This window comes from Zerene cesonia, chromosome 13 (genome assembly GCF_012273895.1).
Source record: "Zerene cesonia ecotype Mississippi chromosome 13, Zerene_cesonia_1.1, whole genome shotgun sequence".
Lineage (NCBI taxonomy): Eukaryota > Metazoa > Arthropoda > Insecta > Lepidoptera > Pieridae > Zerene > Zerene cesonia.
The window spans coordinates 2,058,678-2,069,570 of record NC_052114.1 but is presented as its reverse complement, the minus strand read 5'-3'; the positions used below and the strand labels follow the sequence as shown (position 1 = coordinate 2,069,570).

At 32.8% G+C, this 10,893-nt stretch overlaps 2 protein-coding genes across 2 annotated transcripts; one reads left to right on the top strand and one right to left on the bottom strand.

The window, feature by feature from the left end:
• Positions 1-175: 175 nt before the first annotated feature.
• LOC119831240 (antichymotrypsin-2-like) lies at positions 176-5,697 on the bottom strand. The gene is made up of 7 exons (XM_038354530.1): positions 5,614-5,697; positions 4,591-4,734; positions 3,471-3,569; positions 2,172-2,303; positions 1,539-1,751; positions 838-979; positions 176-306 (listed from the first exon to the last, which is right to left on the bottom strand). The coding sequence occupies exons 1-7, from the start codon at positions 5,695-5,697 to the stop codon at positions 176-178; spliced, it is 945 nt and encodes a 314-aa protein (XP_038210458.1).
• Positions 5,698-8,497: 2,800 nt separating this feature from the next.
• LOC119831239 (peritrophin-1-like) lies at positions 8,498-10,837 on the top strand. Its single transcript, XM_038354529.1, has 3 exons — positions 8,498-8,504; positions 8,584-9,158; positions 10,784-10,837. The coding sequence occupies exons 1-3, from the start codon at positions 8,498-8,500 to the stop codon at positions 10,835-10,837; spliced, it is 636 nt and encodes a 211-aa protein (XP_038210457.1).
• The last annotated feature ends 56 nt before the right edge of the window (positions 10,838-10,893 follow it).

Here is a 10,893-nt window from a genome sequence, read left to right as displayed (position 1 = left end):
TATAATAGTATAGACCAGAAAATAATAGTATAGACCAGACTGTATGTCAGCTTTTATTTTTTATTTATTGCTTAAATAGCATTATAACTTTATGTACCGACAAGAACTTTGTATTCTGGATTTAGTTAAAAACTCTTTTTTTTTTAATTAAAACCAAGGTTTTTGATCAAGTTTATTAAACAATTGGCGGATAAACCAAAGTTCCAGCAAACAGTTGTTGCTTATCCGAAAGAACGAAGTACAGGAAAGGATGGTCTGCTCGAAATTGCATTGTTTTCTCGTACGACAACTTTGATGCGACTATGGCTGGAAAAGGAGACATTCATTTAAAAGCTGATAAAGTATGTCCGTAGTTATTTTGTAGCTATATTGTGGCGGCGGCGGTGGTTAAAGACAAAACCCACCAATGCTCGTCATAGCAATGTTTGTAAGTTTTATTTAAGGGTGTTTGTTTCAAACCTTGGTTAGAATTTATTCGTCAAATATCGTATTAACAATCATTTAAAAAATGTGTTTTAGATGCTCGAGTTCTGAGATCTTAGAGGTGACATTTTATTGTGTAATAGTTTAGTCTAATTTATATAGAATTTAAAAACCAGCCCCTTAATTTTTAATAGCCTCAACGCTGTATTTTACACCTGAATGGCCTATCTAAAAGAACCTCGGAATTATAATTATTTACGTATTAAATCGCTTAAGATATCTTAATGTTTTTCGCATAAATTAATTTATGGTAAATAATGATGATGATGACTTTACGAGGTAATTTCTTATATTGTAATGTTAATGTATTATTTTTTTTGGTTTTTTCAATAAGTTTGTTTAATCATAACATACCCGATGCTGCGGCCGCTTCAGTTCCGTACTCGTTGACATCTATCATTGCCTTTTGCTTCGCTTTCGATACAAACAGAGTTTTCTCTTTGACTATACCATTTAACTCTGATTCGTATTCATTGAATATCCGTTTTACTCCTATCTGTAATTATAAATTTACTATTATTTCATTATATATTTATTTCAGTTTATTTTGCTTTTTCGTTTATTAGGCTTTGCTCGCGTAGTTATGGGAAGAGGTAGACAGTCCCGAGGTTTTCGCCGCATTTTTACCGTTTCCAGGAGATTTTCGGGATTCAAACTACACTATTTCCTTTCTCGCGTTAGTATTTCCAAATTACATCCAAATTTGTTCATTGGTTTAGGCGTCAAGGATTCTTTGAAATATTGTCAAAGCAGGTACTATGTCATTTACAATACCTACTTAGATTGTAGATTATTAATATTGTTTCTAATTAAATGGAATCCTATTTTTGCTCGTTCATTACACTAATATATTTTATACTAGCTGTAACCCACGGCGGCACTCGCGTGGTACCCTGCTAAAAAGTAGCCTATGTGCTAATCCAGACTGTAATCTATCTATGTACCAAATACCATTCAGATACGATAAGCTGTTTTCGCGTGAAAGAATAACAAACATCCATACCTCCATGTATACTTACAAACTTTCCCGTTTTAATATTACTAGGATTACACACCTGCTCGTACATTAAACGTAAATCAATATCCCCTTCTATTTTAAACTTCGGTATCGTCACGTGTACATTTCGATTCGTTAACGTTCCAAGGGCAGAATCTAATATTTCTGGTGCCAATTTCAATTGGCTTAATAACATTGGTAAGCCATTCTTTGTATTTGGTAGAACGATGAGAAACGATGCCTTACCCCCGTTGTATGGTATTTTGAGTATCTGTCAACAGAATCTATAATTAAACGTGTTTCAAAAAGTTTATTAATTTAAATAACATATCTGAATATTTTAGTAGAACGCAAAATTAGGATACATTTTTGAAATATAAATTATATTAAATAATATTTGTCTCTCCAATACAATGCAATCCCATATTTACCTATTATATCTTCTCAACACATTAAAAAATCTAAACCCTAAATTAATTCTCAAGATTATTTACCCATACCTCTGCAAATGTTCATGGGAAGTAGTGTTTACCTACCATCAGGCGAACCAACAGCTAGTTGACCGTTATTACACATAACAAAAAAATTAATCTATTCTTTTAAAATGGATGAAAATCAAGTCTAAATGAGTCAGTTACATACAAACATTCTAGTGAAGCTAATAAAAGCGTGTTAATATTAATAAACTCACCTTTGCATCCAAAGATTCGCTGTCCGTATAGTTAAAATGTGCCACTTTAGTCATCATGTGAATACGTCGAACATCATTTGGAGTATTGAAGGTGCCTGTTTGTACTTTTGTGAACGGCTCTTCCCATTTCCCCTATTAAAGTTTTAGCCACTTACTTGTACATATTATTGTTAACCCACTAGCTTCTTTTCCAGCTTTGCCAGAGTTGTCCCGAAATGCAAATAAATAGCTTATATGGTGCCTATGGTGCCATCAAATTATCTTTCAAATTCCAATGGCGAAAATTTAATTAAATATCAGTGACTTTAAGTGTTCTGTGTAATTAATTGCTATCTTTGTACATTTTAATTGTTAAAATATCAAAGTAATTGAGTAGATTTATATTATATAATTTTAATTTAACTAATGTATCACACAAAGTTTTTGTTTTGTTAATTCTTTAATATTATTTTTGTTCTATCACACTTGACGTTAACGTGAATGTTGTAATTTCCTGTAATTGAAGGTGCAGTAATCTAAGAATGTGGCAGGCTTTTTTGAAAATGTGAACTGTGTCCTTTGTTGGAAATTCATTATTAATAAATTAATTAATAAATTAGATTTATATAAAAATATATTTACTATACAAAACTATCTTACTTCCTACTAATATATCTTATATCCTATCCTACTTCCTACTAATATTATAAATGCGAGAGTTTGTAAGGTGTGTGTTTGTTGCTCTTTCACGCAAAAACTACCGATTGAAATGAAATTTGGTACGTAGACAGCTCGACAACTGGAATAACATATAGGCAACTTTTTATCCCGATATTCCTATGGGATACGGTCTTACGCGGGTGAAACCGCGGGGCGCAGCTAGTATGTTAATACTTCTAAAATACACCAATGTATGTATTCGATTTGAATTAATCATAATAGCTAATTTCAAATTTTAAAGCTACAAGGTACAATTTTATCAGAAATATTCAGCAAAGAAATTCCACAACGAAGGTAGGTAACCGCACCATGCTGTGGCTTGTGTTTTGCGATAGAATAGAAATTCTGCGGTTCGGTTCGTAACTGCTTCGAAATTTACTCGTTTAACCATTTTTTGTATCCTTGAAAGTTAAACTTGTAAAATATTATATTATTTTATTTCTTAAAATGCCATTTAAGTTAGGTAAGACTTCGTAGAGTTATTCGTAGAGTATATTCTTTTGCAAATAATGATTTTCTATCTGACTGATAGTGTTCCTTGTATCAATAAAAAATAAAACTATATAGTATGTTTATTAAATGTAAATAGAGTATACTCACGAAAAAATAGACAGCGTTTACCAAAATCATAGATGTATCCGGACTTATATCATTAGGAGAGATAATATTTTTAATCATATTGCTAGTTTGCGCTTCCACCTAAATTAATTAATTCATGAGATAAGAAATTCTTATGGATAAATATTATATATTATTCAATTAATATGACAATGTGGAAGAAATAAGATTTCCTCAAGCAGGGAAAAATTAGTGATTTCATAATCTTTGTACCGATCCTTAATTTAGACTGGTATATCCCCGCGATATAACTCGTGCCCTGGCAAAAGCCTCTGAGCTAATTGGACCATAATCTATCTCTATACCAAATTTCTGAGTGAGAATACCAGATAACATCTCTCCATGCTCCCAAATTAGTAAAAGAAGAGTCTATAAAGCTAATGTTTTATTAATATATGTTATCTATAAACATTATATACACTTTCAACTTTGCATCTCAGTTTCATGTACTATGGTCTGCTTTTGTTTGCCTGAAGAAATTGCTATGTAGCCATGAGGTTGTCTATCGTGCAATTTATATTCTGCACTGTTCGTGTGTACAATAAATAGTCTTTTCATTTTTCATTCGCCAACCAGATTATCCAGTGAAGAAAATAAATAACATTAAAACTAGTTAAACTATTTACCCAATTATTAATTTTTTCAGCAGTTGCCACTGGAGATGTGAAGTCGACTCTTTCAGCGCTGGAGGTGAAAACATCCCTCGCGTTATCACTGAATTTCGATAGCAATTTTGTTTGCTCGCTTATGTATAGTTTACTGGCGACATCTAGTCTCACACCGGGTAAGTAACGCAATCCGGCGATTAAGAATTTGAAATGCGCTTTAAGCTTTAAAGAAAATAATATGCCCATGCTTTAAAATTATTGTTGAGTAAGCTAAGCTTGTAAAATTAATTACAAATACTACATAAAAGCAGCAATATTATCATAGCCTGTAGAGTTAAATTGCTAAATAATTCCTTATGGACGAAGTGTCGTTTAGTATTCAAACTTAAATTTGATCCAAAAAACCCAATTCGAACTAAAATCAATATCAATAATAGTCATGAGTCATAAAATAATAATATGTAATATGTAATATTCTGCTAGCTAGGTTTTACCTTGTCAATATTGCGTGCGCCAATGGCTGTCAGCAGTTCATCCGACGTGGCACCTTCTGCTCTCAACACAAGCTTTCCAAGAGGCAACAAAGCGGATATTGGAGAACATATAGTGTTGTTGTAAATATTTTCTATCGCGTTTGCCTGTAATCGAATTCCTTTAAGTTTCCAAAACTTTCATTAATGTCAATGTAAATGTAGTATTATGATTAATGTGATGGTCTGCCGCCTATACATAACATACATATTATTACCGATCTAAACTTTTTTTGGAGGAGCAGAGGTCAGTGGTGAAGACCTCGGACTTCATAAATCGATAAGTCGGGGCTCGAGACCAGGCGAGCGTGCAGGAAATAAATTCATTATCCAATTTATCTGCACATGTGGATAACATCACCACTGCTCGAAACGGTGAAGGAAAACATCGTGAGGAAACCAGCATGTCTTAGAATGAAAAAGTTCGACGACATGTGACATCTGCCAACCTGCACTTGGCCAGCGTGGTATGGCCTGAACCCTCACAGGAGGCCTGTGTCCCAGCAGTGGGAACATATATGGTCTGATGATGATGATGAAACTTTTATTAATAAACCGTGAAAATGAAGAAACACCTTCACTACGTTTACACTTAAAATTCAAAAAAAGTTACGTGTCTCAGGGGCTCAAAGGACAAGTAAAAACTTCTTCGAATTTTCGTATTAAAATTTCGATATCTATATATGTAAAAGAAAGTGGTGCTAGTTATACTATTTATAATTCAAGAACGGATAAACCGATTTCGCTGAAAATTATTGCAGAGGTAGCTTAGAACCAGAAGACAGACATAGGAAGATTATTATCTCGGTAAACCCCGGGTCTATTTTTCCTGCGACTACGGGCGGAAAGCTAGTTTCATATATTGAGACCGACATTTTCACATTTCATTATTCATATTTCAGGATGAATTTAAAAACAGTAATAAATCGACTAAGATAGAAATAAAACAAATGAAAAGCACCTAATTATAATATGTATATGAATTACCAGAAAGAAAGACTTTCTCAAGGTCCCGCTCATATCCAAATTCTTATAAGAGTCCAGTGCGGCGGTGTCATCTGAATCCCTCATTTTAGTTTTCTTACGCGCAACTGAGTTTTGTAATATGAGGACAATAACTGCAGATAATGCATACTTTCTTACGAAAATGAAATGGTACAACTGGATGGAAGTTATTTTAGGGCACCCAGAGTCTAAACCCTATTAGTAAGATTTCTGTCACCAGGCTGTATTTTATGAGCCCTCATAATGTGAAAGTAAAAATTTTCAAACATGAGACAACAATATCTTTATACGCTATAACAACAAAAATTAAAAAATCGATGTTAAGCGACGGTTGGCATGCTCATAAACTGGATGGGTGACCAATTATTTCTGTAAGTACTTTTTGGCGTAGTTTATATTGAGTTGCGAGTATGACACACGAGAATCGAGAGATTTATAAAATTATCTGATTAATTAAAAAAAGATCTCACACGAATTCTTCTTTTTTATCATTTAACATGAGTTATGGTGCGGAGTTATTTAATTACAAATTATTCATAAGAATAATTATGACAATAGAGCTATAGGTGGTTCGCCTGACGGTACCCATCACCACCGTCCATAAACAACATTATCATAACATAAAAAACCGACAATATTATTTGTATATCTATTATAAATAGCAAAAATACTCACACAATAATAATATTTTCATTTTCCCGGTGTTAAAAACCGCATATCAGTAGCATTTTCATTTAGTAATTATGCACGGCCGCCTTAAAGAAATTGCAATTCTTATCTGTATGATTAATTACTTATCGATTTCTGTTTATCATTTAAGGAAATAAACTCCGATCATTAAACTTTCTTGATAACATATTGCTCAACATGAAATAAAAATCGTGATATTATTTGATTGACTTGTGATTAATTAAAGATTTTAGAAACTTTTTTGTCCAAACGAATGTACCAGGTATGACCAGATATTGAATGTTTATGCTACGTAAAGTACAACTCAAATTATAATCTACGTCAGAAGAGTTATGAATGACAATATAACTATTTTAAAATAGAATGTAAACATATTTAAAGTCATTTGTACCTATCTTTAATAATCAAACCTTATATGAGCAGCTAAAAGTCGCAGCCTGAAGTCGGTTACAATTTGCGTGCATTATAACACATGGATAAGTTATATTCAATTTATATAAGCGATTCTGGACGGTTAACACTTTTATCAGATTCAGAGACAAATTGTGTGGCATAAAGAATTTTTTTTTTTACTTTTTTCAAAAAAGAGCGGGCTCACAATATAATCTTTATAGTTTTTGCGGATGAAACGAAAAAAAATCATCAATATGAACCGATAATTTTTAGTAGGTGGCGCCTCCCATTTAAGTTTGGTCTAGTAGTGACAATGCGAAGACAGTTTGGTTTTTTGTTAAAAATAAATATATGTCATATAATCTTTGTAATTGCTCATATAATAAAATTCCTTACGTACCTAATTTGGAATTTTTTTTTCCCCTGCCTGAAATTCATTTTTTTATAATTGCAAATTCTAAGAAGCGTCGACAATCAAAGACTTATCGTCATAGCTCATATTACATGGAAAGGCGGCGTTTCTTGCTTCGACGGTTGTAAAAGATATTGTATGTAATTGTAATTACGTTTTAATTCTTAGAAAGGCGCAGTAGCAGTCATATTAGACCGATGGAGTAATCACGAGTGCGTTCTTGAGAATAACATGCCCAGGTTCATGTAATGTAAACAACGAGATATGGGGATTTTATGTTATCTTCACTATGAATGTATATGTATAACGTTATCTGTATGTGTAAAAATGAACTGCCGTTCGTCAATCTCGCTAAATTTCGAGAATGCCTGGGCTGATTTGCTGAAAATTTGAATGCATCAGTAATACAGGAATCTCACAATTTTCTTATATCCAATTTTTACATACGTATTGACGCGAAATGTTAAACTAATAATATTAATTTCTTAATAAATAAATTTGCTAAAAACAATTCAAAATAAATACTTATTTTGATATTGAAACAAGCATATACAAAATCAAGTTATATGTATCCAAGAATCGTTTAAATATCTACCTATCTAGAGCTTGGATATTGTTAAACATGTATTTAAGACTTAAATCGAATTTTCATGGAAATAGGTCTAAAAAATGTCAAAAACAAAATGTTAATTGACTAATAAACGTGATTAACCTCATAATTTTCTTAAAAGACAAAATGTCAGATAACATCGTTAAACTTTTTACGGAAATTACATGCCTAATTACCTATGGCTTCATATTTTCCTTAATCGAATAGAAAATCTGTTATTTAGGCGTTCAGCTTATTTCTTTAAAGTTAAGAGCGTTCAATTAAATATCGATCATCAATGACTACAATGTGTGTTTTTTTTATTTCCTTCAGTGGACATTCCACTACGTGCTCCATTTCTTTGATCCAGTCCATTTTCCATATCGAGAATGAGTTAATCACAGAATAAGGAACTAACCATATAAAATTTATTGCATTAATAACAAGAACTAATAACAATAAACGTGAAGCATGCCGTCATTATTCTTAATCATATCAAACCAATTATTGTATTTCTCAATTCAATCAAAGGTAAATACCAATTTTCCTTTCTTCCGTTTCTAGCTGATTATTATTTTATTATGTTTACCTTCACTATCTATTAATCATCGGTACTCTACAACTCATACTTTATCAAAACTTTTGTTAGTATGTTAATAATTCCGATAAGTTTACTATCATTTCAATTGCATCAATTTTAACGATAAGCATTTTTAATTTTACTATAAATAGTAAAACTTGAAGGACTGGGCATACTTACATCGTCCCACTCCAATAGAAACATGAAAGGTATGATCACTGCTTCAAAAATAGTACCTAATAACAGTTATTCATTAAAACGTACTAATACCTACATTTTAATTTTCAGCGTTTGCTGGTTTAGTTTTCTTGGTAGTGGCCGCATTGGCTGACAATGGTTGCCCCCAGGACCAAGCTTTGGATTGGAAAATAGAAAAAGTATTGCCTCACAAGCAATGCAACAAATTTTACAAGTGCGCTCATGGTCAGCCTGTGGAGATGCAGTGCCCTTCCATACTTTTCTTCAACCAGGATACATCGAGATGCGATTGGCCATCTTTAGTGGATTGTACCGGCCGACAGCTGCCAGGATCCTCTGAAGAAAGCGAGGAAGTAGCAGGAGCAATTGGTATACAAGATCCAAACCTGAACACAATAGATACAAGTCTAGACGGTGCAAGCAACGCCACTGATGAAAACACCGAAGCGGAAACTGAACAAGAGGTTGAGAGTCCTGAAGTAGTGCTTCCAGAAACTAGCACGATACCGTCTATTGAACTGAAAGAAAATGGTTGCCCTGTAGATCCTCTCATTCATTGGTTGACGCCCCACGAAGACGATTGTACTCTATTCTACTACTGTGATTGGGATACAAAAGTTCTGCGACAATGTGCACCTTATACACACTTCAATAGAGATCTCCAGGTACTAATTTTATATTTTGTTGTTTCTTTCTTTTTCAATTGGACTACCTTACCTATTTATAATACAAATTACATAGAGATCAGTATCAGTACAAATTACATAAAGAATACTTCAGTATTATATTTTTTATAATTTGCACTTTGCGATGAATACTTCAATATAATATAAAAAAAGTAGTAAATAATAAGTAATGAATATATTCAACACAATATATTCTTTACTTATTTGGAGTTTATTATTAAACATCTCCGAATCTTAACAATTTTAAATCTTATATCTTTAAACGAGCAATTCTTGTATATATATATATATATATATATATATATATATATATATATATATATATATATATATATATATATATATATATATATATATATATATATATATATATAATTGGAATCTCGGAATCGGCTCCAACGATTTTCATGAAATTTAGTATATAGGGGGTTTCGGGGGCGATAAATCGATCTAGATAGGAATCTTTTTTAGAAAATGTCATATTCGTGTTTTATTCGTGTTTTTTTTTCCTGACATCTATTGGTGAATAATAATACTATTTTGCTTCGTAGAGAGCTGGACAACTGAAATAACACACAGGCACTTTTTATACCGATATTCCTACGGGATACGGACTTACGCGGTTTCAACCGCGGGTCACAGCTAGTATATCTTATACCTTTAAACGAGCAATTCTTGTATATATATATATAATTGGAATCTCGGAATCGGCTTGAACGATTTTCATGAAATTTAGTATATAGGGGGTTTCGGGGGCGATAAATCGATCTAGATAGGAATCTTTTTTAGAAAATGTCATATTCGTGTTTTATTCGTGTTTTTTTTTCCTGACATCTATTGGTGAATAATAATACTATTTTGCTTCGTAGATAGGTGGACAACTGAAATAACACATAGGCACTTTTTATACCGATATTCCTACGGGACACGGACTTACGCGCTTTCAACCGCGGGTCACAGCTAGTATATCTTATACCTTTAAACGAGCAATTCTTGTATATATATATATATATAATTGGAATCTCGGAATCGGCTTGAACGATTTTCATGAAATTTAGTAAATAGGGGGTTTCGGGGGCGATAAATCGATCTAGATAGGAATCTTTTTTAGAAAATGTCATATTCGTGTTTTATTCGTGTTTTTTTTTCCTGACATCTATTGGTGAATAATAATACTATTTTGCTTCGTAGATAGGTGGACAACTGAAATAACACATAGGCACTTTTTATACCGATATTCCTACGGGACACGGACTTACGCGGTTTCAACCGCGGGTCACAGCTAGTTCCTATTCATTTGTAATGCTTTGAAAACTTTTTAGTTCTGTCATATTTTAGACCGCCTCCTTGGTACAGTGGTTAACGCGTGAGCGTAGAACCGAGGGGTTCTGGGTTCGATTCCCGGTGGGGACGCACAAAATAAAATGTCTCGGTCTGGCAGGACACACAAGGCTGAACACCTACTTGTCCATAAAGAAAATCGATCAGTGAAATGGATGTACATCATCTGCCCCATACCCCACTAGGGGACACGGGACTTCACTTAAGCTTATATTTTAAAACCTTTAATGAAATTACACGCTTTAATATTACTTTTTCATTAGGTTTGCGATTATCCCGAGAGAGCCGGCTGCTTGAACGAAACTCTTACAAGATAAGTTGCGGTCGAAAGTGAATGATGAGAGATATTATCAACAGTGATATAATTTTATTA

What these genes read in the sequence shown, in the direction of transcription:
- LOC119831240 (XM_038354530.1), bottom strand. Translation starts at nt 5,697, where the DNA reads ATGAGGGATTCAGATGACACCGCCGCACTGGACTCTTATAAGAATTTG. An exon ending in TAAACGCTGTCTATTTTTTC is followed by an intron (nt 2,304 to 3,470) that starts GTGAGTATACTC and finishes AAACTTTAATAG; the next exon opens with GGGAAATGGGAAGAGCCGTT. An exon ending in TGAAGCGGCCGCAGCATCGG is followed by an intron (nt 307 to 837) that starts GTATGTTATGAT and finishes CTCCTTTTCCAG; the next exon opens with CCATAGTCGCATCAAAGTTG.
- LOC119831239 (XM_038354529.1), top strand. An exon ending in ACTTCAATAGAGATCTCCAG is followed by an intron (nt 9,159 to 10,783) that starts GTACTAATTTTA and finishes CTTTTTCATTAG; the next exon opens with GTTTGCGATTATCCCGAGAG.